Source organism: Cygnus atratus, chromosome 20, assembly GCF_013377495.2.
Source record: "Cygnus atratus isolate AKBS03 ecotype Queensland, Australia chromosome 20, CAtr_DNAZoo_HiC_assembly, whole genome shotgun sequence".
Classification (NCBI taxonomy): domain Eukaryota; kingdom Metazoa; phylum Chordata; class Aves; order Anseriformes; family Anatidae; genus Cygnus; species Cygnus atratus.
The window spans coordinates 7,872,362-7,889,878 of record NC_066381.1 but is presented as its reverse complement, the minus strand read 5'-3'; the positions used below and the strand labels follow the sequence as shown (position 1 = coordinate 7,889,878).

General features: G+C 48.6%; 2 protein-coding genes across 4 annotated transcripts; one reads left to right on the top strand and one right to left on the bottom strand.

Annotated features, from left to right (window-relative positions):
• Window positions 1–9: 9 nt before the first annotated feature.
• Window positions 10–1,239, top strand: EMC6 (ER membrane protein complex subunit 6). Its single transcript, XM_035561102.2, has 2 exons — window positions 10–187; window positions 337–1,239. The coding sequence occupies exon 2, from the start codon at window positions 364–366 to the stop codon at window positions 700–702; it is 339 nt and encodes a 112-aa protein (XP_035416995.1). The 5' UTR covers window positions 10–187; window positions 337–363; the 3' UTR covers window positions 703–1,239.
• Window positions 1,107–15,633, bottom strand: P2RX5 (purinergic receptor P2X 5). Of its 3 annotated transcripts, none has more exons than XM_050714707.1 (12): window positions 15,394–15,530; window positions 12,937–13,087; window positions 11,384–11,503; window positions 10,044–10,119; window positions 9,590–9,686; window positions 9,039–9,119; window positions 8,126–8,264; window positions 7,212–7,348; window positions 6,452–6,545; window positions 5,855–5,920; window positions 4,941–5,023; window positions 1,107–4,504 (listed from the first exon to the last, which is right to left on the bottom strand). In XM_050714707.1, exons 1-12 carry the CDS (start codon window positions 15,528–15,530, stop codon window positions 4,429–4,431), a joined length of 1,257 nt encoding a protein of 418 aa, XP_050570664.1. In that variant the 3' UTR covers window positions 1,107–4,428. The 3 variants fall into 3 exon arrangements, with proteins under 3 accessions (XP_050570664.1, XP_050570665.1, XP_050570666.1); XM_050714708.1 differs by having other exon boundaries at window positions 2,078–4,504; window positions 11,432–11,503; window positions 15,394–15,633; XM_050714709.1 differs by lacking the exon at window positions 4,941–5,023 and having other exon boundaries at window positions 2,078–4,504; window positions 11,432–11,503; window positions 15,394–15,605.
• Between the last annotated feature and the right edge of the window lie 1,884 nt (window positions 15,634–17,517).

The window sequence follows — 17,517 nt, the reverse complement described above, 5'->3', positions numbered from 1 at the left end:
CCTGCCGTGGGGCCCGGCCCCGCTTCGCCCCGGCGGCCCCCGCGCTAAGATGGCCGCCGGCAGCTTCCGGCGGGCGGCTCCAGGCCCCGCGGCGTTGAGCGCTGAGCTCTGACCCCCGGCAGGCCGCGAGCCGTGAGGGGCCGGCCCGGCGCGGGGCCCCGCGGAGCAGCGCGGAGCCGGGCGTGAGGTACGGGGGGGAGCGGGAGGTCGCTGAGGGACGGAGCCGGGCCCCTGAGGGCGGCTCCTGAGGGAGCGCGGCCTGAGGCGGGGCGCCCCGCGCCGCTCTCGCTGTGTCCGTGCGTCCATCCGCGTGTCTGTCCGTGTGCCCCCCCCCAGCCTCGTCCCGGAGCCCGGCAGGGAGCCATGGCCGCCCCGGCGGCGGCCGCCAGGCGCGAGGGGCCGCAGTTCATCAGCGAGGCGGCCGTGAGGGGCAACGCGGCCGTGCTGGACTACTGCCGCACGTCGGTCTCGGCCCTGTCGGGCGCCACCGCCGGGATCCTCGGCCTGAGCGGGCTGCACGGCTTCGTCTTCTACTTCTTGGCCTCCGTCCTGCTCTCCGTGCTCCTGGTGCTAAAAGCCGGCCGCCGGTGGAACAAGTACTTCAAGTCGCGACGGCCGCTGTTCACGGGGGGGCTCATCGGGGGGCTCTTCACCTACGTCCTCTTCTGGACTTTCCTCTACGGCATGGTGCACGTCTACTGAAGCGGCCGGGAGCCGCGTTAGCTGCGGGGGTTTGTAACGAAGCGGGAGGACCGTTGCCAAAAGTCACCCCCACGCCTCGGCCAGCTCACCTTTTAAACCGTTGTTCATCGCTCGTGTCGTCAATACCGTCAGTAAATTATGTGCAACTACAAATGAATCGGTAGTACTGTGCTAATTAAACTGAATGTGAAAGCGCTCAGATGCCTCCCATGGATATTTGGTGGCTGAAGAACAATTTCTGTCCTTAATTGCAGTCACATCTGCAGATTCTGATTACTTTAGTTCCTTGTATTCTCAGCGTTTTGGGTAAGAAATACCAATTACCCCCCGCCCCTTCTGTAGTTGCTGCCTGCCCAGTTATAACAGCACTCTAAAAATAATCCACTGACACAGGGAAATATTTCACAGCAGCATGTAATTAACTGTATGTAAAGGTTTGATACAGAAATGTGTTTGAGTTGCTAGTGCAAATGTTATCTTCCACAGTTGCTGTATTTACACCTTATAAATAAATGACATTGTCGTGGAGACTCTTCACTGGCATGGACAAAAGTCGCTAAGTGATGCTCTCACAAGCCAAACACTGCTGTGTTTAATGCTATTGTGTCCAATGAAATACAGGCACCAAAATGCACACAGTGTCTTATTGCCTGCTAGCTTAGGCTTGTGTAAGCAGCAGGATTCCTGCAACTGAGTGGTGTGTTGCGGTGCCATGTCTGGTAGGGACAGAAAGGACAACTTGATCACCCACTACAGAGGTAATGTGTCTTTGCTCTAGAGCTGCTTGTGCAAACAGTGCTTGGAGCCTCTCACCTACAACTAGCACTCACGCGTGCACAACAACTGGGTTCTGTTGTGTACTTTCTTCTACAACCCCACATTGCTTCGTCTGGTTAACTGAGGCCATCATTGATTCACCAGCCCCTTATAACAGGTTAACTGTTACACAAAGGTTTTAAGACATTAGATTCTGTTTTCAAAGACACTTTACAGAAAAGTCAAGTTCTGGTGAAATGCAGGGTTATACAAGAAGGTGGATCTGAAACTATAAACACTGCTTAAGTCATGTATCTTTTTTGGTGGGGGGAGGTCACATTCTCAATTCCCTCAGTTGTATGCTTTGACAGATTCATACCATCAGAAAACAGCCACCACTTTTCACGCATCAATGAATATCGTTTAAACATCTGCACCACTGAAATACTTTCTAGACTCTTACTTGAATTGCTTAACGTAAGTACGTGTGACAAAGAGAAATGGATATGTGCAACCTAGAGAACATGTTTTGTAGAGGCATCTTAGCACTGCCCTAACGTGACACAGTTTATTGCTGTACATCAAAGACAAGAAAAAAATCAAACTCAAGAAACAAGCTCCTAAGGAGAAGTCTGGTTGTTTTATTAATCACAACTGTTGTGCAAATTGCATTAAATGAACAGTATAAAGAAGGGAAAAACATTCTAGTGAATTTTGGGGTGCTAAAGTCCCCTGAAGACTTAAATTCAGGAAATAGCTTTGGTCTGTTTTGTCACGTTGAAGCACTGGCTTCAGTAGAACACAGTCAGCTTTACTGTTAGGATGAGCTATTTGGTCTCAGTGATGCCTTGGCCTTCCCCATGTGTTTCACCATCTAGAAATTATTTAAACAGAATGAAGGCCTGACAGCCAAAGTTTGAGCTGTTTCACTGGCATGGTGGTTTCAAAAGGCCTGCCTAGGGCAGCCTGTCCGTTGTACACAGGGTGACTCACCTTTGCCTAGAGAGATTTTTGGCTGTAGCTATAGCATCAGAGGTACATAGCTCATCCTAAATTACTTTATCTCCAGTGCTTAACTCCATTTTTAGCTACATGTTAGACTAGTTAATATTTACTTGCAGCTGAGCAGGAGCAGAGGGAGTGAATGAGACTGGGTGGGGTTTGCTACCAATGACTGAACTCAGACCTTGCCACTGCTAACACAGGTGAGTTCTCATTTAGAGTCAAACAGTCTCAGAGTAATCACTTCGGAGAAGTTAAAGCAGAGGTAGGTGGGGCTTGCTGTTTCCCTCTGTGTGTAACACATCACAGCAGCCTTCTGTAATGCCATCCTCTCTACACCTGTCCTGACAATACATGAGTGTGCTGCAGCAGGAGTCCTTTAAATCCTGATAGTCAAAGAGTGGATGGAAACACACTATCAGAACAACTGGTTAACAGTGACCAGTGGCATTTACAGAACACTGATCAGTTTGTGCCACGCCATGGTGCAGAGGCTTGAAGTGAAAGGACTAATATGTCAGGGACAGGAACGGTCACCTACCGTCTTCAGGAGCTGGTGAGTCAGTTCCTGCTAGCTCAAACACCAACTTTAAAAGAAAGCAATGCTATTATTAATTTTCATCTTAAGAGTAGTTGCAGCCCCACTTGAGCGTAAATTCACAAAATGGGCTGCCGTTACTTAGTTTTATCCTGAGAAACAACAAACCACAAATGATTCTTGAAAGATACCGAAGCGTTGAAATAGTGGACATCTGTCTTCTATTTTTTCTTCCTGTTAGTATATTTGGAAGAACCTGGCAAAGTCTGTTTTACCTGACAGCTCCCCTTTTCAATCTCCACAGTACTACCAGTACTTTCAGGGTACTACAAAAAGGGCAGAAGCACGAAGTGCCCCATCCAGATCTCTCTCCACCATGAGCAAATAGTAAGTGATACAGAAAGCATAATCACTAGCAAATGAAACCAGGCACTAAACAAAGAAGGGAGAACCTAGCACCATCTCCATGCACATATTGCCAGCACCATGTTGTTTTTCAGTATGCTGAAACGCTTTTCACTAACCACAAAAGCACCTGTCCCTGTCTTGCTTCAAAATACCCCTCTGCACGTGTTACCTTCTCTGTGGTCTGAAATACTGGTTGGTTATCTGGTTAACTACAAACAGAGAATCTGGGTAGCAGATGAGGTAGCTGGGACCCCGCCATGGCTGAAATCAATTCCCCGCTCAGAGCTGTGGCAGGCTCAGTCTCCTGACGTTCCTAGGAGAAAGGAGCAGAGCACTTTGTGGCAGCTGTTGTAAAGGCTTTCCCTGGAGGAGCTCTGCTTCCACCCCTAACAGTTACAACACAGACACAGCAGTGAAAGCAATTGCCCTCCAAAACAGGCCCACTCGGCGTGGGTGGCGTAGGATAATAAAGCACTTTCTTCTGGCCTCTGAGAGTTGCTGAAATGTTGCATTTCCTTGCACTTCCTAACAAGAGCAGTCCTGCTGCTTTATATCTAATCTTGCAAATAACAAAAGCGGGAGTTGGAAGCCGTGGCTGCAAGCCAGTGGAGCAGGAGACGGGTTGATTCTTGGCCTCAGCCCTCCTCAAAATGTCACTGGTGTTTCACATCGCCGCTCTTTCACACTTAAAAGCAAAGCACAGCCACAGGAGAATGCTGGCTATTAACGTAGGTACAGATATATCTATCAATAAATATAAAAACATTCATTTGGTGCCTTCTTTTTCCTCTTATAAAATAGTCTTATAAATCCATAGTGACAACACAGGTGTTGCAAGCTCAGGATACCAGAGAACATCTCAGGGAAAGAAGGGTGTTCTTTAAAGGATTTTTTCCCTCTGGGAATCCCAATAATAGATGGTAGATTTCATCTGGGTATCTCCACTTCCCAGTCCCAGTGTCATCTCACACCTGTGTGATTTTCCTGGAACGTGATTCCAGTTGACGGCCCCATCACTGTGCCTAGAGCCCACCGAGTTGGTCAGGGCTCTGATTCCCATTCAGAGTAGGGCTAGATAATGATTTCCTGGAACTGGACCTGAGGAGACAAGCAAGGATGACAGAAAATGCAAGCAGGCTATTTCTGTTTCAGGAAGCAACACAGAAGAGGTTCCCAGCCAGGCCTTACCACACCTTATCACAAAGGCCATCACACCTACAGCTCCAATTCTCAGTTTCATGAGGCTCTGGAGCCCTTGGAGCTGGCCCAATTCCATCTGCAGTCATTACGGACTGACAGTGCAAGGCCATTTATAGACCAACCATGATACAGCAGCTTCCCTTGTTTCCCAGCTAACTGCAGCGATGAATGAGGGAGGGAGTAACTTGGCTAAACTCATTTGGAGGAATATGATTTCCTGGAATTGGCCTTTGTTTGCCATTAAAGTTTACTGCATTCCCGTATCTCCTTCTATTTCTATTAGTCATAACAATAAAGCCATTACATTTAAAACACAAAAGCCAAGCCTGCTTACTTTACTTCCTCATACTTTTTGCCTCGATAAAAATTACTCTTTTTAATCAGATACAGCAGCACCAGGTCACAAAAGAAAGCTCCCTGCAAAAACAGAAAGAATTTGTCATGGCCTGTAACAACGACATTTGTCATGGAGCAAACCCATCTCCCCACAGGGACACTGCTGTCCTCCACCCCAAACTCTCCCAGGCTGCATAACATTCAACAAACTCTCCTCCTGGGTAATGTGCTGGGCCTGCAGTTACTCATCCTTGCTCCAAGTTCTCTTTGATGCATTTGTTTTCTCCCTAGGTGCTTAGATCTTATGGTCTTTGCACCAAATTTGAGGAACACTGTAGCCACCAGGGACAGGTTAGACCTGCCGTGGTACAAATACTTCATTTCCCACCTCAAACTTTTCAAGTCATCAGTCACTTCTTTCAGAAGAGGCACAATGCAGGCAGAGCTGACAGGTGAGCTACTAAACACTGGAATATCTCACTCAAGAGCTAATGCATAATTGGAATTGGAGGGCAGGCATGGAGAAAAACTCTGCTTGAGGTATTTTATGGCCATCAGGGTGTAGTAATTGAGCACATCACAGCCTTCACAGTGTTTGCCCTTTCCATGGTAACAGAGCTGAAATCAGCCAGCACAGTTCAGGTTTTTTACACTACCATGTTTTATCTTTAAAGTAGAGAAGGATATGTTCAGATCTAAATTGCAATGAACATTAAAGAAGAATAATTTGTAGGAGACTACAAGATACAAATGCCTTTAGGACAGGACACAGACATACACCTGACTGAGCAGCCAAAGTAGCAAAGCCTCTGCCGGAGAAAACACAAACAAACGGTCCCATTTTATTCTCCTAACAGCTAAGTGACAGATCTGGGTCCCAATATGTTACTGTAAGAAAATACATCAACTTACCGCCCCCATGAGAGCAAGCCCTGAACCGATATTGATAACGGTGGGAATGATGTTAAATTTCCCTGCCTAAAAGAAAAACGGGTCATGAAATATTCAGTGAAAGCACAATCCAAGAAACAAACTTAAGGGTGTGGTATTACACAGGGGAAGCTACTAGTGCCTGTGGGTGTGTTTTGTTAGCAACCAGCAAGCATAACCACAAAAAGATTTGCAGTGAACAATCTTCGAGGCTAAAGCTCTGTCTGTGTCTCAGTGCCAACTGCTCATGGCTGCATTTCTGTGCTTGCGTCATCTCTGGATTAGGCTTCTCTTTCTCCAGCGCATGCACATGGAAATCAAGTCTCTGGCGCATATTTACATCTGCTGGATGAGACTGTTTTTAGGTGTAAGAGATGCAGACTGCTGACCTTTACCTCGTCCGCACCCCAGGTCACCTCCTGTCTTATGCAGGGTTAGCTCCACATAGATGAATGGCAAGAGCTCTTTCCTACAAGAAGCCAGAGAGGCTGTTCTCACCCCAAAGCTGCCTTTTCACTGAGTAGTGTCTCTCCCCTTCTTCCACTCCAGGCTAAGAAATACTCTGGCCGGGAACCTCACCTTGCCATTCACCATCACATCAAAACGGATTCCATATGCTTTAAAGAGTGTCCGGTAGTCAACCCCTTCAGCATCCCGGTAATATTTGGCAAACCTGGAATGGAACAATGCTGATTTTAACTCCATCATCTGTCCCCACACACAAGAACCTATCCAAGTTCACCCATCTGTTCAAATGGATCTATTCCTCTATCAAAAGCAGCTTTATCTTTCAAGCCTGGTTCCCACACCTAGGTGTTTCTTAGCTGATGGTATCTGAAAGCCACTCAGATTGGGAAGTGTCTGCACGCGGTTATAGCAGAGTTGCAGCTTCCCTGGACATTCATTTCTCATTGCCACGTGGAGTATGGAAAGGAAACGTACTGCAACAGAGATATCATGGCCTGAACCTATGGGTCTTGCCTGCAGTTAATTGACTGGGAATCAGGCAGAGGAGCAGTGGGTAATACCAATTATGAAGAGACTGGCAGAGGTCATAAATGATCTTGGTTTTCAAAGCTGGAAATTACAGCACTTGTATCAGGAATGTGGTGCAGGCAGCACACGGAGGGTAATTGCTTGGGCAAGTGCCTGGGAAGTGTGCAGCTTGCCATGGGCATAACTCCCTCCCTCCCTCCCTCCCCTGAAGCAGTGTGCCTGGCTGGGGCAGTGCCTGGCACAGTCCAGTCTGGTAGTACCTCGCTGCCAACCTCCAGCACCGGTGAGTCAGACCAGCTCAGCCTGACTGCGGGTACTGCATCATATTCTCCTCTTTACTTACCTGAAGTTGTACCCAGAAGAGATAGACTTTTCTGCAAACTTGTTATCCAGCCGGCTAAAAGAATAGTGAGGATTACATTCAGAAGGGGCTTTATCAAGATCACAGTTCCATTCAATCTGAATTCCTATCACACCACCCTTGACGAAAGAGAGAGACAGTGTGAGTTTTTAAGCTTAGTTCAACCAGTGTGTCTTCAACTTTGTCAGATCCTATGGCAAGTTCTCCCAGGGGACAAGGACAGATGCATTTCTGAACACACGACGGTGGACAGACTAAGTGTATGTTTATGACAATAATCACATTACTCTTCACACAACCCTAGTTTTGCTTGTGCTGGGATCCCAGGAGGAGGCTTCCCATCCTGATTTCATTAAGTGCCTATAACATACTTCAGTGGAGAAGACACTCTTTAACGCGGGGATAAAGTTCACAAGTGCAAAAGCCAGCACAAAGCCTGCACTCCTCACCCCATGCTTCCCAGGATGCCTCAGACCAACTCCAACTCCCCGCCCTGTGCTACAACCAGGTTGCAGCCTGGTTGGCGCTGCAATCCCAGGCATCCCTGCAGAAACGTGTCTGTTCACCTGACTCTCCCCGCAAAGGTAATCTTATGGGGTGTTTTCAGAGCAGGGGGAGCCCAACTGACATCCCAGAGTTCTGTGTTTAAGCCAGTGGTTTAGTAATCTTGAACAGCATTTTCTAAGCAGCCCTAAATAACAGAAACCTGACCCAAACATCTCTTCCAGAGGACCTACGTTGCCCTGTCTCCCATTCCCTGGGAACAGGATAAATGGGACCAGGGTGATTTTAAGAAACAGCATCTACTTTTCTGCAAGCCTGGATGGGAGGCAGATCCCTGGGCCTCACAGCCACCCAGTGAGCAGTACAGTGAGCTGGAAAAAACACACTCCTACCTCCAAAGCCATTTCATGGAAGTCGCTCCCGGCCCATCTGACAATGTTCCCCAGGAGGAAGATGGGGCAGTAGGGATGCTCCGTGCTGTAGCGGCAGCTTTTCAGGTAGGACTCATTGTCGGTTGCCAACACATTCATCCTGCACGTGGGGAAGAGGGGAAGCCACCTTGTGTCCCTCTTTGCTTGCCTACACAGCCTACACCCCCAAGGCTGCAGAGGCAAAAGGTTTCTTCAGCATCCCACAAGCAGAACAGAAATGGCACCTTGCCACCAGCTTTTCTTTTTTTGTCACCCTGCGAGCTTCTCTACTGCTGCCCTAGGGAAAACAGTCAGCTCACACAAAAAAGACCTGCAGCCTAGATGGGGACTTGGTCAGCTGAATCTAGGCTCAAAGAGGGACTTACGTGGAGCAGGCTGATAGAGTGCTCCAGGACCATTTACTCTTCTCCAGTTAAAAAAATAAGGATACTAGAAATGTCTAGCTGAGCCCGGCAGAACAGCAAAACCACACTTCTTTCTACACGCTCTTTCTTTCTGTCTTATTATAGCAAGAGCTGCAGCAGCAAACACAAACGGATCTTTAAGTTTACATTTTCCCAGCCTTCATTTTTATGGAAGAGGAGGAATATCTGGGAACAGAAACAGCCCAGAAACCTGACTATGTACTGGCTGAGGGACAGCTCCATTGCCTTAAGAGCATTCCCCAGCTGCATCCCATGCTGTAGGGGCCATCACAGACCACGTTTGGTGATGGATAGCCTTATCAACTTACTCTCACACAGTCTGTGCCTCAGAAGAGGAAACATTCACTTTCCCATCCCATTCCTCAGGCAGGAGAAGGACAATGGAGCAAATCAGGATTACTGGCTCTGTGATGGAGAAGATACAGGGACCTCCAAGCACCTGCACTTACTTGGAGAACTTAAACTTGGGGAACCGGATCGAGTTCTTGATGTAAACAGTGAAGTTTTCTGCACTGGCAAGAAGTGGTTTCCTGGAAGAGAAGGGTTTGTTCCACATTTTACGTTTGTACTCTGCGCACATGTTTAACTGGAATTGCCATTTAAGAAACAGCTAGGTACCATCCTGTGGTGCTTCTGCAGGTGCATCCTCTGCTCAGAGCTTAGAGCTTCAGCAGCCAGATTCTGCACCTCCACAGCCAGATCCCAGCTCTGCCCTTTCCTTGGCAGACAAGCCACTTACCCCACACTGCCAGCAAGGTGTTAGTGAGGAGCATGCAGGCTGAGAGGGAGCACTGAGAGCTGGACACAGCCCCGGGATAGCCAGTGAGCCAAGCAGGGGGAGCAGAGGACCAGTCCTGCTGAGGGCCAAGCAGAGCTCCCTCCTGCACTGGAACAGCTGACATTCAAGCAAACATCCAAGCAGAGGGAACCCAGACACTGCCCTGAATGACACACAAGCCAAGCAACTTGAGCTTGGAAACAGCATAGGACAGCCACATACTTGGGCTTGGATCTTTTCTCCACTGGGCACCAGGCCAGTATCTCGCAAGTCCCTCTGATGCTGTCCCTTTCTTTCAAACAACGGCCAGTCTTAACTCCTGCAGCACAGACAGCACAGAAACGGTCACACAGAGCAGCTGCTGCCTCGCCTTGCCTATGGGGTAAATGAAAATCATGCTTTTCATCGCCACCCTAAGCCCTCCTCCCTGCTGTGAAAGGGCCCCTCGGCTGGAACAACCACTCTCTTGTTGCTTCTCTGAGCAGCCTGGGGTTCTTTTGGTCTAGCCACCACAGAGCTGTAAACAAGGCAAAAATCTTAATGAAAGATAGCAAAGAAAATAAAGTTATTGTTGCTTTCTGAAGTCAGAGATCTCTGGGGTTGTAAACCAGGCCGATGTCTCCGAAGAAGCCTGTCTCTACCAGAAACAGTACAGAAGGAGGGCCCTTTTCCTTACCATTGCCAGCCACCACTGCTTGCCCTGCCAGGCAGTCCCCATCCTCGTAACACAGGGCATCAGGAATGCTGACACTCTGCGAAGTGGAAGAGGACAGAAGTGAGACCTGTGACAGGACACAAGACAGCAGCAGAGCTGTGCACATTTCACTGCACAAACAAGCTGAGGAGGCACCTGAGCAGGCAGGAGAGGAGAGGGCAGGCAGCCACGCAGAAGGGCTGCATCAGACCTCACACTGCTCATGCATAACCTGGCTGGGAGCAGGTACTTGGTCAGTGAGCAAAGCATGGGGATGTTCTCCCCAGCACTGAGGGCATAAATCTACAAACTCCAGGAAATCCTAGTCTCACTCTCCAGGCTAGTTCAGTTCAGTGATGCTCCTGAGACCGACTCAGAGCGGTAATTAAGTACCACTGTTGTAGGGTGAATCAGGATGGTGAACAGTGAAAATGTGCAGCTGAAGCAGTAACTGCAGGCCAGGTGCAAATATCTTGGCAGTGGCACAGTGCCAGCAACACTACACTTTAGCTAAGATGTCCTGCTTTTGGCCTCTGCTCAATCTGGAGAGGGACAAGCTGTGGAAAAACCCAGGCACCACTTCCCACCAGTCACCAAAAATAAGCAGGAGACCGCAGGACTCCACCTTAAGAGATAACTGTATCTTTGATTTAAGCAACAAGTTCTGGGAGCCCAAGACTGCCCTTCTCTTGGCTGCATGCTGGGTTAATGCAGCCACTAGAGGACAGCCGTGTCCTTAACGAGCTCTGCTTTTGGGCCTGGGTTACCCCTGTGCTTGTGATAAGGAAAATTAATCATTGCTACATGCCGACAACACTCCTTGTATGGCCAGCATCCTCATCCTCCAGGCTCCAGCCCATTCTGAACCATGTCTCCAAAAAGGTCATTTAAATATGACAGGGTTTAAAACCTTGTGCTTTTGGCCCGTAAGACACATTCTGGAAGGTGCTAAGCATCCTCACAGTGTCCTAAAAGTAGTGAAAGCCTGAACGTTCAGCCCTTTGCAGGATGGGGCTCTTAGAAAGTCTCCTCTACCAGTAAACAGACTGAGTCACCTCCAAGTTGTTTTCCCATGGCCTTTTCTGACCCTAAATAATCACTATTCTGGTCTCATCTCCAGCTGGGCAGGCATCCAACACCTTCAACTAAAGTCAAGCAAGACTCTACATGATCAGTGCCTCTGGAAATCAAGAGGACTGAACCTCCCAGGTTTGCAGTAACCAGTTCCACTTTCCCAACTGAGATATACTACAGAGAAAAAGTGTTCGCCTTTTATCCTTCCCGTGTTCGCTGCTCCCTGGGTGTCCTCTGCCAGTTCTTACCCCCAGTTTTGTAGGGGTCTGGGGGCCAGGGGGCTCAGTTCTTCCTACCTCAGGACATGTGGCTTGCCTCTGGTTTGGGGTCACGATCAGATTCGTCATGACAAAGAAGACGTTTTCACCCTAGAATAAACAAAGTAAGGCAAGAAGGGTCAGAAAACCTATTTTAGAGAACCTCTTACAAGAAAGATGCAGTTCTCTGCAGACTAGTAACACTTCCCTCTCTCCTGGTGCTTTTCACGCTGGGATGCAACAGAGCTCTGTCTGAGTATTTGTTTGGATGAGTTTAGATATTGCCAGTCACTCACACAGCTGGGGAAGCTCTGGCACAGGGAGGTGCAGTGATCTGTCAGTTACAAAAAGCAGGCGAGGGCTGAAAACACAGCAAGCTGCAGCTGCCTCAGGTTAAGGTGCTACATTGGCATTCACAGCCCATTGAAGTTGCCGTGTTTCACTGGGAGCCCAGGGTCTAACATCGCCATGGTTGTGCTGGGTTCCACACTGTAGCCTGATTGCCCAGCCACATTTGAGTTCTTGGTGCTGTAGCCCAGATATCCGCGTTATCTGGGCACACCAGCCCAGAGGCAGAGCTGGCTATATTTACTCAGCGTGCCTCACTACAAGGACTCCCAGTAAAAAGACCAGTGCTTGAGTCACAGAAGAAACATCTGGCAAGTTAAAATACTGGTCAACACCAGCATTTAATTTCTGGGTATGCACAACCAGCCACATGCTAAGGGTCCCATGGCTCCCACATAGCTTGAACAAGAGGCACTGCAAGCCTGCTGCCTGGCCTTCCAGCTGCACAGCACATGTTGGTCAGAGATCAACAGCTGGCAGCGAGGCTTTGTGTTAAAACTGGTGGAGATGCAGAGCACAAATCTACAGATCTGAGCAAACAAGGGATGCAGCAGAAAGAAGGTGAAGCCTTATTCTTACGTACAGACACGTAAATTGTTCAATTTACAGCTTTCTGCCTCGTCAGCACAGCATCACGATTTCCCCTCATGCCCTTTCACACACATATGGCAGATGCTAGCAGGGGAAGCACACAAACAAGCAGCCCCTAGCAAGCACAGTTCAGCAGTTTCCAACATGATAGCAGGCCCCATCTGCTGTTCTCTTATCCTTAAGCGGCAGCTATACAACTCACTGTCCAAGCCAACGAAGCAGCGAGGCAGGTTTAGCCAGGTGCATGTCAAGTATCATTCAATTTCCACCACATTTTTCCCCCCCCCCCATCTCCCACCTCCTCTGGGCTGCCCCATGCACATCTGCTCTAGCCCAAGAAAGGAGGTTCAGCTGAGCAGTCCCACTGAAATCCATGGGACTTCTGCTGACGGGTTGTGTTTGCCAAGTATTGTCCTTTGTGAGATAGACAAGGTTGCTCTCATATTTGCAGGGAAGTCCTAAGAGTAGGCACAGAATTACTCTCTTCTGGCCAATCTCCTGCTTATTCACAGGAAAGACCTGGGCACATCACTTCAGCCTTTCCACCAGCACCCACACTGGAACATGCCTTTCTACCTGATTGGTAGAAGCGGGGTGATGCCAACCTGTGGTGGGATAACGTAGTCTGCAACATCCCACAGCCTCTCCCCCAGCTCCGAGGTGTTGGTGAAGGCCACCCCCTTCAGCTTGGTGATGACAGAGCTCTGGAGGGATGTGTCTGTGTCCTGATAGCCTTTCTTGACAACAAACACCCACCTGCAAAGAACACAGCAGGCAGCAGCATTAGCGAGTAACATCAGAAAACAAGTTAGCTAGAGGTTTACACTAAGGCCAAACACTGTTCAAGGGCAAATCAAAATATTTGAATGACCTCTGTAACTACTACTGCAGTTTCAGAATGAACTAGTCACAAGCTGCTCTTATCTACAGCACTGGAGGAAGAGTCAGGACTAAGACCACCTGCACAGGAAAAGGTGCAGAAACTAGTTAGTGGGTGTAAAACCAAGCCTCGTGCCTCCACGTCCTGTGCTATGCTCAGTGACCTTGGTGGGAAGAGGGGAGGACAGTGCTCTGTGTTCCTCAAGGTGAAAAATAACAAAAGCTTTTGCAAGTTGCAGTGAAAAATGTGGTTGGTTTCACAAGTAAATGATTCAATCCCATTTTAACAGCTTGCTGTTAGGCTATGAGTCCACCAACAGATCACAACTGGTGAGATGCGATGCAAGCAGGTGAGCTGAATATCGCTGAGATCTGCAGGGAGTATTCTCAGCTGGAAACGGGATCTGTTGTAAGCCAGTGCAATGGTAACAACGTGACTGCACCCGGGGCTGTGCTCCGGCTTCTCAAAAGCACACCTGGAAGAGCTGCTTCCTCTCTAATCAGCCCACGGAAGGACTTCACTCACTTCTTCCCACTGGAAGCGGCAAGAACTCCCTGTTATAGGGCGAAAACCTCCCTGGGTTGAATGAAATGTTTCCTGTTTCTGCACAGTATTGTCAAAATCACCTACCAAGGCAATAAATCACCAAGACCCTTGAAGAAGCTAATGGTGCTGGGGCAGGCTTTGAGGGAGGGACACAGGCTGCATCTGCTGGCACAGCTCCCCTTTGCAGTGCACAGACCTGGACTGCACTATCCCAGAAAGCAAAAGCAGCCATCTCAGGAGCTGAGCAGCACTGACACACGCTGCTCGTGACAAACCTGAGTAATAACATTCACCACCCCTATTAAGTTTCCCACTTTCCTGTTTTTCCAAGAACACTCTTCTTCTCTCCTAGGAAGGCTTAAAAAGAGACTCTTAAGTGTCCCTCAGTGAATCTGGGAGGGAATGGCAGCTACATGCAACCAGTCCAGAGGGGTTGGATGAGCACAGCTGCCTAGCCAGCCTCTGAACAGCTACAGGTACATAACCGAGCAGCCAGGCAGCAGGCTAATGCAAACCACCTCTGGGATGAAGCTGCAAGCCCTAGCCACAAAGGAGGCACCGCAGGCACCACCGGTGACAGTGCCAAAAGGTCTGCAGAAGGCAACACATGCCTGTGAAAGAAAATAGCCTGTATGGCCCAGACAGTCTCTGAACATTCACAGTCACTTCCTGCTATGTCCCTCTTGAATGGAGGACGTGTGCTCAGCAATATTATCTACAGGACTCCTCCTTTAGCAGCTAATACATACCAGACTGCTGAGACTCCATCTCTGTCCTGCTAACTAAAGCTCTGAAACTGTACACCTTTCTATAAATAAACCCAGCATGCTAAAATGACCCTACTATATTTAATCAATGAAAACATGAGGCGAAAGAAAGGTGAGGGGACTCAAAAGCACAGACAGTGAGGGTGAGGCTTACAAATCACATTCTGAAAAGCCCCAGAAACGCAAAAAGCAACGTCAGAGGCTTCACGAAGGCTGGATAATTCCACATATCAGCCTGCAAGCTGCAAGGAGTATGGCTGTGTTCGTTACATGTCACTTCTCTGGCAGAACTGGGCCTTTTCTGAGAGGTGCTCTAGCTATCTCCATGCCAACCTGCCCAGCTCAGAAAAATGCAAGGCAGCTGACATTCACGCTGCCTCATCCTCCACGATCCTGGCTGCTGCAGCCCACTCCCACAAAGAAATTTGCCACTTTGTGCTTGGTTCCCTCCCATTTAGACTTGGGCACGTCATGCAGCCGTGCAGACAAGCCAGGTTTGTCCCAAGACTCAGCAACCATGGCCCTAAATGCTATTGTCTCCTATGAGTCAAGTATTAAGGTTTGGCATCTTTCCTACCAAATACAGAAATAAAGGCGTAAATAATGCAGTACAGAGCCCTAGTGCCATTTGATCTATTTTTAACATAGCATTAATCTGGAAGGTAGAGATGAATCTAGCAATCCCTAGCAGGTGAAAAATCAGATACGAGTTCATTAGACATTAAAAAACAGCAGTTATAAATAAATGTAACTATCCGCATTGACATAGCAAGCTGTCGCCGTATGCAGAGCATCCTACATCAATCTTCCTCACTACACAGCAAGCAAAGGCAACCACAGCAGCACGTTAAACACAGAGCGATTCTTACCCCACCAGGTAAGCCAGGATGGAGAGCTGCACCACTCGGTAGAGAATCCCCACCTTTTTGTTCTTTGCAATGACGTATTTCTCTGTTTTATAATCAAAAAGCGAGAGGAACAAACCCTTCCAAGCCACCTGCCCCATTCTCCCAGCTCACTCCCTACCGGTGGCTGAAGCAGGGAGCAGCGTTTGCAGCTTGCGTTACCCACACGTGCTCTGCATGGCAACCTGACACACCAACCCCTCTGAGCGAGAGGCTGATCTCCTCCCTCCTGTCAGCTGCTCACTGGCAGCAGCGCTCAGGTTCGAAACTGGCAGCTGTAGCAACACGATATCCTCCCCTGGCTGCTTTCCAGATGAGTTATTCTCTGGGGAAGCCCCCACCTCGGTTTTGCTCCTGTTCTTCATTCTCTCCCCCCAGTCAGCAGGTGCTTATAATGACACGTTATAGCATGAAGCCATGTTAAGGCATTCAAGGTGACAGAGCCACAGTATCTCACTGGTAAGAATTAAAGCCTGCCTTCAGCCTTCACATGATGGCAAAACACCTGTTTAAGTTTTTAATTTCTTAAGCATTTGCATGAGCAATGAGAGCTTGGGTCCTTAACAGCCACCCAAAATACTTGCCTGGCTACTGCATCATCCCACAAAACAAACAAACAAAACAATTTAAGAAACTAATAAATAAATTCTGCTTGTAATTAAGGGATCAATCACCATCGAGTCTCATCCAAATGCACAGCGAGTGCTGAGCTAGGTGCATTTAGATACAAAACATACCACCTGATGCAATACCAAAGGGAGAGGAATAGATTTTGTCCTCACTGAGATGAGAGTTGTTTACTAGCCAGTAGTACAAGAGATGATTCCTAGTCAAGGACATGAAATGACCATTATTTAAACCAAGGAGGGAGGATATAGAATGAGCTTTGAGGAGGAAAATGAAGTTAGCCAGCATCTTCCAGCAGCCCAGCTAAAAGAGCTGACCTTCCTCACCAAGAGAAGCTCCAGCAGCACGCGGGGACCTGAACTGGAGTGTGCCCTCTCCAGGGGGATCCCATACGCATGCACTGATGGGAGATGTCTCCCAGAGGTTGCTCTGAGACGGGACTGCCCACAGGCTGGATCTATTACAAAGTGTCTGTCAGAGAGAGGAGGTGGTGTATCAGGCGTAAACTGCAGGGTTTACTGCATTCATGCACGAGCACCTAATTAGCTCACACCTGAGCACTCAATTAGCTCAGGGGGCTCTGTCAGGTCCAGAAAGGCCCTTGAGATTTCACAGCAAGTACCTGTGATACACACCTGGACAGAGGTCAGGAGAGGGGGTCATAGCCACCCACTGGATGTGCAGAACACTGCCAAGTTATCAAGGCTGCAGGCAGTGCAGCGGGGTGATCTTCTCCAGCACACACACATCCTCCTTGTGCAACTCATTTCCTAGGGAGAAGCATTTCTCAAGATCCCAGGTTTTATGGAATTGTAGAAATTTTACCTTTCGTTCTCCTTAAATTCTGTATCAAACTTAAACAGATGGATCAGACATTTAGTGAATATGTGCCAAGACTGCTCCAAATCACAAGAGAATCACGAACAGTTTAATAACGAATATCCTCATAATACCTCATTTTGTCCCTCATCCTACAGCCATCCCTAGAGTTTCCTACCACAAAGTGAAAGAAACCTTTCTCCAGCAACTGCAAAACTAGAACAGAAATCGGCCGGTGAGCTCTTTTTAACCCAGAGGCTGCTGCACTCTCCTAGTGCCAGCCCCATGGCACAAGATTATTTCAGCACCCAGCTCTCCCCCGAGGAGGCTCCTGGGCAACACGCAGCTCACGGGCACCCTCTGAACTCTGCGCTCTGGCTTGGGATTAGCCCCAAGCCCCCTCCCAAACTTTGCAGCCACCCTTCAGCCTCAGCAGAGGTAAGAGGCTGCTCTTGCTCACCTCCCACTCGCGAGGACCCCTCCTTTCCCTATCTGCACACCCCACATGGGCAGTATCTTTCTACCTCACACCACCAATCTCACAAAACATGCTTTTTTGCTTCCCAAGCTCCTCCTGGAACCCTCTTTCTCACTCTAGAGTTCATGGTTTCCCAGTTCCTCAAATGGTATCTGGTGATTGTA

What these genes read in the sequence shown, in the direction of transcription:
- EMC6 (XM_035561102.2), top strand. Translation starts at nt 364, where the DNA reads ATGGCCGCCCCGGCGGCGGCCGCCAGGCGCGAGGGGCCGCAGTTCATC.
- P2RX5 (XM_050714707.1), bottom strand. Translation starts at nt 15,530, where the DNA reads ATGGGGCAGGTGGCTTGGAAGGGTTTGTTCCTCTCGCTTTTTGATTAT. An exon ending in AGCAGTGGTGGCTGGCAATG is followed by an intron (nt 9,687 to 10,043) that starts GTAAGGAAAAGG and finishes TCTGTGCTGCAG; the next exon opens with GAGTTAAGACTGGCCGTTGT. An exon ending in TCCATGAAATGGCTTTGGAG is followed by an intron (nt 7,349 to 8,125) that starts GTAGGAGTGTGT and finishes TCTTTCGTCAAG; the next exon opens with GGTGGTGTGATAGGAATTCA.